General features: G+C 37.0%; 1 protein-coding gene across 8 annotated transcripts in view; it reads right to left on the bottom strand.

Annotated features, from left to right (window-relative positions):
* PATJ (PATJ crumbs cell polarity complex component) overlaps positions 1 to 17378 on the bottom strand; it is a 353196-nt gene that overhangs the window by 244873 nt on the left and 90945 nt on the right. For all 8 annotated transcript variants that reach the window (XM_068540002.1, XM_068540005.1, XM_068540003.1 and 5 more), the window contains exons 18-19: positions 9721 to 9930; positions 128 to 244 (exon numbers count right to left, since the gene is read on the bottom strand). In XM_068540002.1, the coding sequence (XP_068396103.1) occupies positions 128 to 244; positions 9721 to 9930 (327 nt within the window). The remainder of the gene's footprint in view (positions 1 to 127; positions 245 to 9720; positions 9931 to 17378) is intronic.

Here is a 17378-nt window from a genome sequence, read left to right as displayed (position 1 = left end):
TGCAATAAAAAAAATTAATAAGGGGGATATTATTTAATTTGTATCTATTTAGCCAAGAGAGTGAGAACAAGCTTTTGTCTTCTTTATAATAGCAACTGTTTACTTGGGAAATAAATGTACTAAATACCTTGGGTGCTTCAAGTATTAAAGATGAATTTATATCATGAACTGTTCCTGAAATTTCAGTCTTGTCTTCATTATTGTTTGAATGTAAAATACGATTTTCTTCCTCTTTATCACCTTCCTGAAAATAGAAGCACTTTTAATTTTTAATTATTTTAGCATGACTGAAGAACTGTTTTTGTCAACCATGAAACTTTTATTGAGTTCTAATTGACATATAACATTATATTAGTTTTAAGTGTACAACATAATGATTTGGTAGATGTATATGTTGCAAAATAATCACCACGATAAGTTTAGTTAACATTTCAAATTTCAAATATACACTACAGTGTTGTTAACTATAGTCACCATGCTATACCTTACATCCTTAGGACTTATAACTGGAGATTTGTATCTTTTGACCACCTTCACCTATTTTGCCCACCCCCAGCCCCCAACTCTGGCAACCAAAGAAGTACTTTTGTAATGAAGAAAATATCTTAGTTTCAAACGCTTTTCAAATTAATTCTCATCTTTCCATTAAATGCAAGTACACAATAAAATTTATGTAAATTGTTTTATGAGACCAAATTTTTCTTTAATAACCAAAAAAAGCCATGTTCAGGTCAAAGCTTCTCAAACTTTTTATTCTTTTTAGGTATTCCTTAAAGAAAAAATCACTTTCCCAGGAAGAGACCTTAATATTAAGAAACACCTAAGTTTATACAGGGTGATACTCAAAATATTTAACAATGGTACAGGGTAGCCACTCTCCATCAGAAGAGGAACAATCATCATGATGCTCCCCAGCTCAGCATCAGTCCCAGGTAATAACACAGCTACAATTTATCAAGTCCTAGCTATACATCAAAATCTATGGTAAACACTTTCACGTGCTTTGTCTCAGCTTAATCTTTACAGCAATTCTATTAGGTCAGAATTTTTATACTTACATGAAAATAACATCAAATAGATATATATCTCACAGGCACAGGTTTTAGCACTTTAAATATATCAATTCATTTAATATATTTATTAATATATTAATACATATTCTAAGAAGTAGGTGCTCTTATTAACCTCATTTTACAGATGAGTAACACAGGCACAGTAATTTGCTCAAAGGTACATAACTAGTCAGTTACACACCCAGAATTTGAGCCCTGGCTGTCTGGCTCTAGAGCCTGTGATCTCAGCTACCGTGATTTGTGATCCCAAGTGGGAGCTGGTGAGGTTAAATAACTGGCCCAAGGACATACAGCTTTGCAAATCACAGAACTAAGCAAAATCCCACAGATGTCTGGCTCAAGAACTCCACTGCCAGCTCTGTCCTGTGAGTTCTGAAGATACAATGAACGTTTTTTTTTTTTAAATTTATTTATTTATTTATTTATGGCTGTGTTGGGTCTTCGTTTCTGTGCGAGGGCTTTCTCTAGTTGCGGCAAGTGGGGGCCACTCTTCATCGCGGTGCGCGGGCCTCTCACTATTGCGGCCTCTCCTGTTGCGGAGCACAGGCTCCAGACGCGCAGGCTCAGTAGTTGTGGCTCATGGGCCTAGTTGCTCCGCGGCATGTGGGATCTTCCCGCGGCATGTGGGATCTTCCCAGACCAGGGCTCGAACCCGTGTCCCCTGCACTGGCAGGCAGATTCTCAACCACTGCGCCACCAGGGAAGCCCTACAATGAACTTTTTAAAGTCAGTTTTTATCTGTGACATCTGAGGTGACTTTGTAGGAAAGAGAAAGTAAGTCACGTTTCTGCTTAACATGAAACTATATAAGATAATAAGTTTCTATATAAGACTATAATGCAAGATTATATAACACCTATATTATATAGATAGTACATATCTATATGGTACAAGACTTAATAAAAAATAATCCTATTCTCCTGTTACATATTCATAGTCTTTCTGCTCCAACTTGACTTTGGACCTTCTTATTCATACTCTCTCTCCGGTTCTCCTGAGGACTGAGCAAATGCTCAGCAAACATTAAGTGATGAGATAAGTGGCCACCAACCGGACCATGAGAGAGAGAGACAGAGAGACAGAGAGACCTCAGAGAAGATCCATGCATTACTATTTACAGCTCACAGACAGTTGTGCTAAAAGAATCCAGATGTTAAAGAAGGAATTACTTAGTGGTGATTCCACTAAATATTTCTAAGTCTTGAAAGTGACCTTCTCTCATTCCTTCACTGGCCTCCCACTCCCCACCATCCCGGCAGCCTTCTACTCACTGAGGGAAGCCTAGGCAAAGGTCCACCTCACAATTACTGTGTTCCAAAATCCTCTCAGAGCAAGGCTCCAAGGTCCCGAGGTTTGTGCAGCTCTACCTCTTCCAGAAATAGCACAGTAATCCACAGCCAGTTGTTACTAAGTTCTGTTCTTTACACTGCCTGAGACTTCCTTCAATTGCTTCAAAGTAAAATCACACTGTTTAGGTCCTATAGATCATAAATAGTTGGGACTTTCTCTGGTAACCCAAATAATCAGGCAAATAATCATCAGGGAAAATCTAGACAAAGTTCTTGTCACAATCCAAAATACCAAGATGAGGTCCCCATAAAATTATTAAGTTTCCCCTCCTTAATTTGTCCAAAAATCAAACTGGGTATCTCATGGTATATACTGACTATGGCAACGCTCACACACCAAATACACAATATAAAGTCAAGAATTTGACTTAGCTATGTGCTATATTCCATTTCAAAATGTTTAAAGTATCTGATAGGTGTAATATATAGGCATCTTGATGTATAATATGTGAAGAAGAATAATAAAGTAATATATGAAGGTCATGTGAGGTTCCCCAATGCAAAAATACTATGTGTAATACATGACTCTATGTCTATAAATGAACATATGTAATGATATCTATATAGACAGATCTCTATCTATATACCTATTTATCTATATGAACACTTGTAGTGTGCTAATATATTTCACAGAATAAAAGAATTTCAGAGTTAACAAAGATCTTATGAATTCTCTAGTCTTTTTTAGTCTTTTCAGAAATGAAAAAGTAGGCTCAGAAAAGTGCTGTACCTATGATCGAATTAGTGGTATAGTGTTTCTCAAAGTGCAAAAATTCTGCATCAGAACTACGCCGGTGACTCACTGAAGAGGCAGATTCCTGAACAGCAGACGAGAATCACTAAATCAGAATCTCCAAGAGTAGGACCTGGGAAACTGCATTTTAACCATCTCCAAGGTGATTCTTATGTCTATCACATATCACTGAATTTGAGACCCACTGGGCTGACTTGTAGCAAAGTTAGAAACAGAGCCCCGATTTCTTGAAATCCAGTCCAACACTCTACTACAACCATGCTGTTTCAGACATTCGGCATGAAACTAAACTTGTGACAACAAATTAGAATAGGAACATATAGCATTGTGGCTAAGAGTACAGGGTCTGAAGCCACTCTGCTGAGTTTATATTCCAACTCTCCCTTTTACTAGTTATATCACGTTGCATAAGTTACTCAGCTCTGTGTCTTGACTAACTCAATACACAGTAGTGGTAATAAGAGGATTACCTCCTCTTAAAGTTTCTGTGATGATTAAATTAGTGCACGTAAAGAGTTTAAAATACTGAGTGGCATATAGTAAACATTCAATAATACTTTAATGCCGCTTGAAAATTATCATCAAGTATTTTTTTTACATTGGGGAACCACAAGAGCACCATAGCTAATAATACTTCAGTCAGAAACAGTGATCTAGGGAAGTTGCAGGAAAAAAAAAAAAGAGAAAGAAGAAGAAAAACAAACAGTGATCTGACATAGTGCATGAGATTAAACAATAAGATGGAGATAGCCTCAACCACCAGAGGGCAGACAGCAGAAGCAAGAAAAACTACAATCCTGCAGCCTGTGGACCAAAAACCACAGTTACAGAAAGATAGAGAAGATGAAAAGGCAGAGGGCTATGTACCAGATGAAGGAACAAGAAAAAACCCCAGAAAAACAATGAAATGAAGTGGAGATAGGCAACCTTCCAGAAAAAGAATTCAGAATAATGATAGTGAAGATGATCCAGGACCTCGGAAAAAGAATGGAGGCAAAGACCGAGAAGATGCAAGAAATGTTTAACAAAGATCTAGAAGAATTAAAGAACAAACAAACAGAGATGACCAATACAATAACTGAAATGAAAACTACACTAGAAGGAATCAATAGCAGAATAACTGAGGCAGAAGAACGGATAAGTGACCTGGAAGACAGAATGGTGGAATTCACTGCTGCGGAACAGACTAAAGAAAAAAGAATGAAAAGAAATGAAGACAGCCTAAGAGACCTCTGGGACAACATTAAACGCAACAACATTCGCATTATAGGGGTCCCAGAAGGAGAAGAGAGAGAGAAAGGACCAGAGAAAATATTTGAAGAGATTATAGTCGAAAACTTCCCTAACATGGGAAAGGAAATAGCCACCCAAGTCCAGGAAGCGCAGAGAGTCCCATACAGAATAAACCCAAGGAGAAACACGCCGAGACACATAGTAATCAAAGTGGCAAAAATTAAAGACAAAGAAAAATTATTGAAAGCAGCAAGGGAAAAACGACAAATAACATACAAGGGAACTCCCATAAGGTTAACAGCTGATTTCTCGGCAGAAACTCTACAAGCCAGAAGGGAGTGGCATGATATACTTAAAGTGATGAAAGGGAAGAACCTACAACCAAGATTACTCTACCTGGCAAGGACCTCATTTAGATTTGATGGAGAAATCAAAAGCTTCACAGACAAGCAAAAGCTAAGAGAATTCAGCACCACCAAACCAGCTCTACAACAAATGCTAAAGGAACTTCTCTAAGTGGGAAACACAAGAGAAGAAAAGGACCTACAAAAACAAACCCAAAACAATTAAGAAAATGGTCATAGGAACATACATATCGATAATTACCTTAAACGTGAATGGATTAAATGCCCCAACCAAAAGACATAGACTGGCTGAATGGATACAAAAACAAGACCCATATATATGCTGTCTACAAGAGACCCACTTTAGACCTAGGGACACATACAGACTGAAAGTGAGGGGATGGAAAAAGATATTCCATGCAAATGGAAATCAAAAGAAAGCTGGAGTAGCTATACTCATATCAGATAAAATAGACTTTAAAATAAAGAATGTTACAAGAGACAAGGAAGGACACTACATAATGATCCAGGGATCAATCCAAGAAGAAGATATAACAATTATAAATATATATGCACCCAACATAGGAGCACCTCAATACATAAGGCAACTGCTAACAGCTATAAAAGAGGAAATCGACAGTAACACAATAATAGTGGGGGACTTTAACACTTCACTTTCACCAATGGACAGATCATCCAAAATGAAAATAAATAAGGAAACAGAAGCTTTAAATGACACAATAGACCAGATAGATTTAATTGATATATATAGGACATTCCATCCAAAAACAGCAGATTACACGTTCTTCTCAAGTGCGCACGGAACATTCTCCAGGATAGATCACATCTTGGGTCACAAGTCAAGCCTCAGTAAATTTAAGAAAATTGAAATCATATCAAGCATCTTTTCTGACCACAACGCTATGAGATTAGAAATGAATTACAGGGAAAAAAACGTAAAAAAGACAAACACATGGAGGCTAAACAATACGTTACTAAATAACCAAGAGATCACTGAAGAAATCAAAGAGGAAATCAAAAAATAGCTAGAGACAAATGACAATGAAAACACAACGACCCAAAACCTATGGGATGCAGCAAAAGCGGTTCTAAGAGGGAAGTTTATAGCTATACAAGCCTACCTAAAGAAACAAGAAAAATCTCAAGTAAACAATCTAACCTTACACCTAAAGAAACTAGAGAAAAAAGAACAAACAAAACCCAAAGTTAGCAGAAGGAAAGAAATCATAAAGATCAGAGCAGAAATAAATGAAATAGAAACAAAGAAAACAATAGCAAAGATCAATAAAACTAAAAGTTGGTTCTTTGAGAAGATAAACAAAATTGATAAGCCATTAGCCAGACTCATCAAGAAAAAGAGGGAGAGGACTCAAATCAATGAAATCAGAAATGAAAAAGGAGAAGTTACAACAGACACTGCAGAAATACAAAGCATCCTAAGAGACTACTACAAGCAACTTTATGCCAATAAAATGGACAACCTGGAAGAAATGGACAAATTCTTAGAAAGGTATAACCTTCCAAGACTGAACCAGGAAGAAACAGAAAATATGAACAGACCAATCACAAGTAATGAAATTGAAACTGTGATTAAAAATCTTCCAACAAACAAAAGTCCAGGACCAGATGGCTTCACAGGTCAATTCTATCAAACATTTAGAGAAGAGCTAACACCCATCCTTCTCAAACTCTTCCAAAAAATTGCAGAGGAAGGAACACTCCCAAACTCATTCTATGAGGCCACCATCACCCTGATACCAAAACCAGACAAAGACACTACAAAAAAAGAAAATTACAGACCAATATCACTGATGAATATAGATGCAAAAATCCTCAACAAAATACTAGCAAACAGAATCCAACAACACATTAAAAGGATCATACACCACAATCAAGTGGGATTTATCCCAGGGATGCAAGGATTCTTCAATATACGCAAATCAATCAATGTGATACACCATATTAACAAATTGAAGAATAAAAACCATAGGATCATCTCAATAGATGCAGAAAAAGCTTTTGACAAAATTCAACACCCATTTCTGATAAAAACTCTCCAGAAAGTGGGCATAGAGGGAACCTACCTCAACATAATAAAGGCCATATATGACAAACCCACAGCCAACATCATTCTCAATGGTGAAAAACTGAAAGCATTTCCTCTAAGATCAGGAACGAGACAAGGATGTCCACTCTCACCACTATTATTCAACATAGTTCTGGAAGTCCTAGCCACGGCAATCAGAGAAGAAAAAGAAATAAAAGGAATACAAATTGGAAAAGAAGAAGTAAAACTGTCACTGTTTGCGGATGACATGATACTATACATAGAGAATCCTAAAACTGCCACCAGAAAACTGCTAGAGCTAATTAATGAATATGGTAAAGTTGCAGGATACAAAATTAATGCACAGAAATCTCTTGCATTCCTATACACTAATGATGAAAAGTCTGAAAGAGAAATTATGGAAACACTCCCATTTACCATTGCAACAAAAAGAATAAAATACCTAGGAATAAACCTACCTAGGGAGACAAAAGACCTGTATGCAGAAAACTATAAGACACTGATGAAAGAAATTAAAGATGATACCAACAGATGGAGAGATATACCATGTTCTTGGATTGGAAGAATCAACATTGTGAAAATGACTATACTACCCAAAGCAATCTACAGATTCAATGCAATCCCTATCAAATTACCAATGGCATTTTTTACGGAGCTAGAACAAATCATCTTAAAATTTGTATGGAGACACAAAAGACCCCGAATAGCCAAAGCAGTCTTGAGGCAAAAAAATGGAGCTGGAGGAATCAGACTCCCTGACTTCAGACTATACTACAAAGCTACAGTAATCAAGACAATATGGTACTGGCCCAAAAACAGAAACATAGATCAATGGAACAAGATAGAAAGCCCAGAGATTAACCCACGCACCTATGGTCAACTAATCTATGACAAAGGAGGCAAAGATATACAATGGAGAAAAGACAGTCTCTTCAATAAGTGGTGCTGGGAAAACTGGACAGCTACATGTAAAAGAATGAAATGAGAATAATCCCTAACACCATACACAAAAATAAACTCAAAATGGATTAGAGACCTAAATATAAGACTGGACACTATAAAACTCTTAGAGGAAAACATAGGAAGAACACTCTTTGACATAAATCACAGCAAGATCTTTTTTGACCCACCTCCTAGAGTAATGGAAATAAAAACAAAAGTAAACAAATGAGACCTAATGAAACTTAAAAGCTTTTGCACAGCAAAGGAAACCATAAACAAGACGAAAAGACAACCCTCAGAATGGGAGAAAATATTTGCAAATGAATCAACGGACAAAGGATTAATCTCCAAAATATATAAACAGCTCATTCAGCTCAATATTAAAGAAACAAACACCCCAATCCAAAAATGGGCAGAAGACCTAAATAGACATTTCTCCAAAGAAGACATACAGACGGCCACGAAGCACATGAAAAGATGCTCAACATCACTAATTATTAGAGAAATGCAAATCAAAACTACAATGAGGTATCACCTCACTCCTGTTAGAATGGGCATCATCAGAAAATCTACAAACAACAAATGCTGGAGAGGGTGTGGAGAAAAGGGAACCCTCTTGCACTGTTGGTGGGAATGTAAATTGATACAGCCACTATGGAGAACAATATGGAGGTTCCTTAAAAAACTAAAAATAGAATTACCATATGACCCAGCAATCCCACTACTGGGCATATACCCAGAGAAAACCGTAATTCAAAAAGACACATGCACCCTAATGTTCATTGCAGCACTATTTACAATAGCCAAGTCATGGAAGCAACCAAAATGCCCATCAGCAGACGAATGGATAAAGAAGATGTGGTACATATATACAATGGAATATTACTCAGCCATAAAAAGGAACGAAATTGAGTCATTTGTTGAGACGTGGATGGATCTAGAGACTGTCATACAGAGTGAAGTAAGTCAGAAAAAGAAAAACAAATATCGTATATTAATGCATGTATGTGGAACCTAGAAAAATGGTACAGATGAGCCAGTTTGCAGGGCAGAAGTTGAGACACAGATGTAGAGAATGGACATATGGACACCAAGGGGGGAAAACTGCGGTGAGGTGGGGATGGTGGTGTGCTGAATTGGGCGATTGGGATTGACATGTATACACTGATGTGTATAAAATTGATGCCTAATAAGAACCTGCAGTATAAAAAAACAAACAAAACAACTAATACTAAACTTTCATTGGGTTATTTGTATGGAAATATGTTAATATAAATGTTTCAGACATTACATGAAATTTCTAAAAATCTTATATTTGTATTTGTATGGAAATATGTATGGAAATATGTTAATATAAATGTTTCAGACATTAAAAAAAAAAAAACAAAAAACAATAAGATGACTTCAGGATGGCTTGACCATATCGGAGTTTAGATGCTAGGGGTTACAAGGCACACTGATGGTCAGAAAAGCATATTAAAATCTTACTGAGATATGGTTAACTAGATTTCAACTTACCAACCCATCTCGACATCATGCCCAAATGAAAGTTAAAACACATAAACATACTTATTTTAATTTATAACATAAGGAATGTAATGAAAACTTAGAAGTCTGTGCTAAAAGTATAAAGATAAAAGTAGTAACAGTAGGACTAGTAATGCTGGCAGCTAGCACTGATGTAGTAATGTGCTAATAAGCACTTAACAGATATCTTTAATCCTCAAAATCCTATGAGGTAGACATTTTTTTCTGAAAATTAAGTCAAGGACGTTAAGAAACTTGCACAAAGACACATGTATAGTAAGCAGCGGAACAGGGATTCAAAGCCAGGTGTATTTGTCTGCAAAATCCATGTTCTCAACTCTTGATATTATCAATATCCTATAATAATATAGTATTATCATTTCCTATATTAACAAAATTCGACACTTACCACCAAAGGCTTACAGATGCCAAGGTGTACAGTGCCTGGTGGCACAGCTTTCAACACTTCCACAGCTTCAGCAAGTGTGGTGTTGTCCAAACAGTATTCATTGACTGAGACCAGGCGGTCTCCAGGTAATAGTTCTCTGCCTCTTTCTGCCACACCATCTGCCACCAGGGAGCGAATCACAATCACTGATCTTGTGGGATCTAAGGGGTCCTAAGGATCAAGCAAAAAAGAAAGATGAGTCAGTTCCCTAAAAACAAATATATAGCCTTAAGACAAGTATGTGGACAGTTATACCTCAGCGATATTGTGGGTTTGGTTCCAGACAACTACAATAAAGCGAAATCACAATAAAGTGAGTCACATAAGTTTTTTGGTTTCCCCAGTGCATATAAAAGTTATGTTTACACTATACTGTAGTCTACAAAGTGTGCAATAACATTATGTCTAAAAAAACAATGTCATACCTTAATTTAAAAATACCTTATTACTAAAAAATGCTAACCATCATCTAAATGATACAGGGTTGCTACAAACCTTCAATATGTAAAAAAATGCAATATCTGGAAAGTGCAAATAAAGCTAAGCACAATAGAAAAGGGTACATCTGACTCATGAATCTCATTTGACTATTTACTTTATGTGTCCAGTATTCTGGTGGTATTCTTCCAAAAACAAAATCTATTAAAATATCACTCTATACATCCACACAAATATCAGCTTGTATCAAGGTAAAGACATAACCTTAACAACTTCAGCTGCATGTCTGAGTGCTCAATACATATAAATTTCTTTTCTAAAGTTTTGATGATTGACATTTTGTTGGACCACAAGAGATCTGGGGAGAGTTGGAAAAGAATCTCTGACATCCTTAAGCATAGTCATACTGTGGACCAAAGACAAGCCCATCTATTACTGCTCTTGGGCAATAAGTAGGCTCCAAAAGTAGTGTACTATGGGAAATGATACTGCATTCTTAGGCATTCCACCAGTATAAAACCTTCTTGCTAAATCACTTAAGTTCCAAAAAGACATGGAAACCATGGCATATACCACTGCATTTAAAAAGTATGTTTAAAAATAACATAACCTAAAATTATGACATGGTATAGGTACCCCTAGGTGAGAATTATTCTAATACAGAGGAACTGAATATCATTTCATGAACAAAACCATTGTGCAAATCTCTCTCATCCACTGGGAGGGCCCCATATTTCTTTTCATTAAGCACAGAAGATAACACTGACACTCTATAAATACATTTGGCTAATAAAAACCAATTTATAGCCACACTATTATTTTTTATGTTATTCAACAAATACTGGTATATAGCACTTACTATGTGTCAGGCTCTGTTCTAAGTGCTTGACAATCATTAATTCAGCTAATCCTTACAACAAATTCCAGGATGTGGGTAGATTTATTGTCTGTATTTTACAAATGAGGAAACTGAAGGTCAGAAAGTTAAGGAAACTTGCCAAGATCACCCAGCTGGTGAGTGGCAGAGCCAGGATTCAAACTCAAACAGTCTGGCGCCTAAGCCCTTCTCTTAACCACTGTGCTCTACACCATAATAATAATCAGAACAAATTGGAAATAAAGAGTTATGAATGGAAAAGAAACATTCACGTGGAAATCTTATGGTTGAGTAGAATCTCTTATTCGTCCTAATGGTGGAGGTATATGATACAATTACTAAACCTCAAACTTCATAAGGGAGAGAAAAAAAATAAATCTCACTCTTAACATCACTTGCTTGGTTTGTCTATTTTGCTCCTACTGTTTCATTATGTACATACTGTTCCATAAAGGCAAGATGTAGTAACATGAAATTCTACTACTGTTAGTTTCTATTAAACCCTTCCTGAGAAAGTAGAAACTACCACGTTTTGTGTTAGAATGGTAAGACTTCGGAATTAGTAAAGTGAGAATTTGCCAAGTTCCAGGCTATTTCTGTTTGAAGTGGCTGATGGTTCTTTTGAAGGTTTCTGCTGCAGTTTTCTATACCTCTCTGTTGTAGACATCAAGGCTTATTTTCAATACTGCATGGAATCTTAATCAAATATACCATATTTAAATCAACAAAGGCTATAGAGCAAATTCCTTGAAAAATGCCTTCAAACAACTTATTTTACTTTTCTTAACTAAATCTTGCTTTTCCACTACCAAGTCAAGAGATTCTTGGTAAATTTCTAACATGCTCTGTTGTAATAACACCACACACTAATAAAGAGGATTGAAAGTAAAAATAGTCATGGTAACTCACTAATAAAGTACAGTGTTAAACTATAATTACACCAATATTTTCAAGTAGAGGGAGCTATTGCATAGGAAGAGAACAGAAAGGAACCCCTAAAAAAAAGAAAAAAGTACTGTGGGATATCAGCAGCGATCAGTGCAGTAATATAAAAGAGCTGTCTATTTTGTCACCAGCAACCATGAATCACAACACACTTTTTCATTCTGAAATATGAAACCATTACATTTTAAGTTTGACACACTAATAAATAAGCTGTACAATTATGTCCTTCATTTAGGTTGTCAGTTTCTGATGGAAGGCTTTTTTATTGGGGGAGAAGGGAAACTATAAAATAGCTTATTCCCCTCATGAAATGCACAGAAAGCAGCTAGCATTACTTCATATTAGTAATTACTAAACTTTCTTAGAGAAAACTGCAACAGTAAAATACACCAAAAGCAAATAAATGATTTCACTGGGTGGGTGTGAGCCATCTCTGCAGTTTCATATAACACCTAATCAAAAAGTACTATTTTCTACCCAAATAAATAGTGAATTGGTTTTCAAAATGCAACCAGTTGAAATGAAAATTAGAAACATTTCAAAGAAAGACTACCAGGAAATAATGGAAATAGAAAATAGATTAATAGATTTCCCTTATTATAGAAAAATCATGGTGAGCACTTATTTATACAAAATGCAACCTTCTTTAGACCACAAACTAGTACCAGGTGTGCCTGCTTACTAAAATTTATTCAGGCTTGGGTTTCCTAGTTATTCTAAACACTAAATCCAATCTACCACTCCTATTCCTGGAGGACAGAAGCCAAGAGCAGCTTCTTTGTCACTTAAAAAAAGACAAACCACCCACTACTGAAGATACCCCATTATGGATAATCACCACTGCATTTTCTATGATGACTTTTCTGACCAGGTGATCTCTCACGTAGCTAAATGGAGTTGCTTTAATGAGTAACAGTCATTTCCTTTCATGGTCATCACATGTAGTAGCCACCCTATGGAAGAACAGCAGCTGCTACTGCCTACCAGGGCGGCTACTATTCTTGAGGCTTTGCCACATACGATATGCTTAAAAACCAGGCTGCTTCTCATCAGAAAAGTCTGTTTTCTGAAAATGTAGTCTACAATATCATACCCATGTTAAGTCCAACAAAATGTTATAAAGATATTTCTCAAGACCTCTACCCAACTTCTAGACCCTATCCGGATTTTTTCAAGTCCCCATCAGTTTTTATCACCTTTTATCATAATTTTAAAATCTCTAATTTTTCTTGTTTTGGTAAACAACACTGTAAGGAACATTGTATTCAAGAATCAAGATGTTGTTTTAGACTAAACAGCCAATAGGGGGTACTAAATACCAGCCACAGAACACAAGATACATCATCTTTTACTATGCAAGCCATTCTCCTCTTCTGAAAGATGTTTTTTCCTATTTATGCAAAATCCTTATATTCTTACACATGTTCTAACAGTATCTCGTATGTCTGCTTTAACTCAACCATTTATGAAAGTCATTCCCTACAGCTCTTAAAAACTCCTACAATCAATTAGGCACAGCCAACTTTCATCAGAATGCTACGTGGGAAGACAGGAGCTCTAAACCTGAATTCTCCTTACTACTTAGCTATGAAATCCGAAGAGAACCAATCTAACTGCTCTGTCTCACAGGTGAATAAAAGTGCCTGAAGAAAAGCTCATATGAGGATTTCTGAGGTCTCTTGAAGTGATCCTAATGTTTGATAGTTATTACAAACACAGGAAGTTTCAATGTCGGGGGAAATCCAAGGTGACAAACAGATTTCTCTCCTCCCATAGTCCCTGAGTGGCACTGCCATACACCCAAGCACTCACTCGCTCTCTCTCACCTTTTCACTGGGTTGCTGGCTAAGGCACGTCAATTGGCCTTCTGTCTCTTCTATCCGATCCTTTCTCTCCATTTCTGCTGCACTACCTTGGTGCAGCTTCTCATTATTCCTCGCCTATGCAACTGCTTCAGTCTTCCCAAAGGTCTACCTGTCTCCAATCTTACCCTCTTCAGTCTACTGTCAACAGAGAGAAAATAATGATTTTTAAAGATAAAAATGGGATTGCAATTCCTCCCCTGCATAAAATATTTCAGTGACACCCACTGCCTTCACGATAAAGTGCTCTTTGGCAGAAAAATTCCTTCAGATCTGCAGTTTAGTCTCATCTCCCCTTGCTCTTCCCAATGTACCACTGCTCACCCCCAATCTGCCCCACACATTGTCCCAACAATCCAGAACTACTGAAGTTCAGGACTGTGGAAGGCTTTGGTATGCTTCACGATATTCTACAAACCATTCCATCTGCCAGGAATGTTTTTCCTGCCACACTGCCACTTATCTGTATCTTTGCCACCAGAGTCAACTCACATATTTCCTCCAATGAGAAGCTTTCCCTGACTTCCCGAAGAAGACTCAAGCACTTCCTACTCTGTGGTTATCTCTAAACCTAAAAAAAGACCCCTCATTATAGCATTTGTCATAATATAGTTTCCTCACTGTCCTTGACCTTTTAGAATAAGTTAGACCCTCCTGCTAGATGTATACACAGCATGTTGCATTTTTCCTATTACAACTCTTTTGACGTTCTGCTGAAATTATTTTAACCATCTTCCCTACTAAAAATAAGCTTCATGAGAGCAAGGATATGTTTGCTTATTTGCTACTTTATTTCCAGGGCCGACTACAGTGCCTGCCACAGAGAAGGGACTGAATAATAGCTGAAATATCAAATGACTGAATCTGTTTAGGCTCTCTCTCCTTGCTGGACTATAAGTACAGCTATAAGGCAAAGGCTACATCCCGTCATATGTGAATAACAACAACTGTTAACACTTACTGAGGTCTTGCCATGCCAGGCATGATCTAAATATCTTACTTCATTGAACCTATTTAATTCATCCTCACACCAACATGAGGTAGGTTCCATTATTATCCCTACTTTCCAGATGAGAAAACTAAGGCAGAGGAAAATTAAATAACTTAACCAAAACACACAGTTGATAAGTAGTAGAACCAGAATTTAAACCAGCCAGTCAAGCCCCAGAGTTCATGCTGTTATCCACTATGTCATGCAGCTTCTTAAGGTAAGTATTTGCTAAATGAATGAATGTTGAAAGAAGGCAAATTGTTAGAATATATATTTATTACCTTGCCAAAGTGTATAAAACTGAGTCCCTAAAGTACCACACTTGGCCACTAGAGGTTTATATGTTGGTACCTAGTTGATGAAAGTTAGCACAGAATGTGCAGCGTGCCTCCATGGACAGCTAAAACATGCATTTGTTTGCCAGATTTTAATTTACACTTACGTTCTCAAGAATCCATTCCTTTGGTGTCCTTTGGACACCTTCACATGAACACATACAAACATGTGACAATCCTTATTCCCAAATGGATGGAATTCAAAGTTCAGAAGTGTCTATAAAATGTATTATATGAATATTTGTGTACATTCCCACAGATCAAAGAGACGAGGGTTCACATAAACTAAAGCACTGTACAGCGGTGTCACCTGGGGCAGAGAGGTGGTTCAATTGAAACTGGGCTCTCTCAGAGACAAGGATATCAACCAGAAGATGTAGAGAGCTCTAGTCTTAAAGCTGCTCCAAAACTAAAACTATAAATACAGGTAAGCAACCATGGCAAACTCAGTGGAAAGGCATGAAGCAGAAAATGTTACATAAAGAGGAGACAGAGGAAATGAACATGAAGAAAAGTGCTCACATTTAATAAACTGGCCAATGCCTCAGTAAAAGGCATTTTTTAAAATAAGAGGAATATGAGACATACACCAAACATTTATATGTTTGCAGTATTACTCCAATGAAGGAAAACAAAAATCAAGGTGTTACAAGGACTTGACTACATGGATTCAAAATAAAGGATAACTGGGACTTCCCTGGTGGTCTGGTGGTTAAGACTCCACGCTTCCACTACGGGGGGGTGTGGGTTCGATCCCTGGTCAGGGAACTAAGATCCCGCATGCTGCGTGGCACAGCCAAAAAATAAAAATAAAGATAAAAAATTTTTTAAACTAAAATTTAAAAAGTAAAGACAAAAAATAAAATAAAGGATAACTTTTGGGTTGTTCTTGTTTTAAAAATCTATTCTATCACCCAAACTTTTAAAAACGTTAAATAATGGAATAAGAGGACTTCCCTGGTGGCGCAGTGGTTAAGAATCCACCTGCCAATGCAGGGGACATGGGTTCGATCCCTGGTCCAGGAAGATCCCACATGCCTCGGAGCAACTAAGCCCGTGCACCACAACTACAGAGCCTGCACTCTAGAGCCCATGAGCCACAACTACTGAGCCTGCGTGCCACAACTACTGAAGCCCAAGTGCCAAGAGCCCGTGCTCCACAACAAGAGAAGCCACCACAATGAGAAACCCACGCACCACAACGAAGAGTAGCCCCCGCCTGCTGCAAATAGAGAAAGCCCGCATGCAGCAATGAAGACCCAATGCAACCAAAAAAAATTTTTTTAATGAATGAATTAAGTTTTTAAAAAGGCTTACTTTCACTTAAAAAAAAAATAATGGAATAAGAATGTAGTGACCACAATAGGATGGCAAAGAGATAGACAATAGTTTATTACAGATAAAAACTTGGGTATAAATTATTTACCTTTGATAATGTTGACACTTATTGACAAGTGAGTACAATAAAACATAAAGTTGGCCTACAGTAAACTCATGAGAGGAAATACGGTTCATTCATACAGCCTTAATTCTATGTCATTAAAGTTCTGCGCTGTTAGACAGCTCACCACACCAAAATACCTGCTCTCCTGTATTGCAGGAGTCCTTTCCCCAAATGAAATGATTCCAAAGAATGACTAGAAAAACAACTTCAAACAACTGTGAAACAGAAAGCGCTCTACAAATCAGATCTCCTAACCAATGAATTCAATGTTGTGGTGACATTATTACAGAATTGGGCTACTGAGCTTCACTCTACAAATAGTTATTCACATTAGTGTGAGGAATTATGTTTCAAAGATAATTTGAAAGGACCTACATAAATTTCTGGATAACATGAGGCAGCTAGCACATACTACTTAATAAGAGAATTGCTCCAACTTAATAATGGTCAACTGAGAGAAGACTATGAAAGCAGCAAAGAGCCCAATATAACAAAATTTACCATTTTAACCATTTTTTTTTGAATTTTTGAATTTTATTTATTTTTTTATACAGCAGGTTCTTATTACATTTTAACCATTTTTAAGCGTACAGCTCAGTGGCAAGTACCTTCACATTGTTGTACTACCGTCACCACTTTTTTTTTTTTTTTTTGGCTGCACTGCGCAGCTTGCAGGATCTTAGTTCCCCGACCAGGGATTGAACCCAGGCCACGCAATGAAAGCGCT

The sequence above is a fragment of the Eschrichtius robustus genome, chromosome 3 (assembly GCF_028021215.1).
Source record: "Eschrichtius robustus isolate mEscRob2 chromosome 3, mEscRob2.pri, whole genome shotgun sequence".
Classification (NCBI taxonomy): Eukaryota; Metazoa; Chordata; class Mammalia; order Artiodactyla; family Eschrichtiidae; genus Eschrichtius; species Eschrichtius robustus.
Note: the sequence above shows the minus strand (reverse complement) of the source record. Positions and strands in the feature narration are given on the sequence as shown.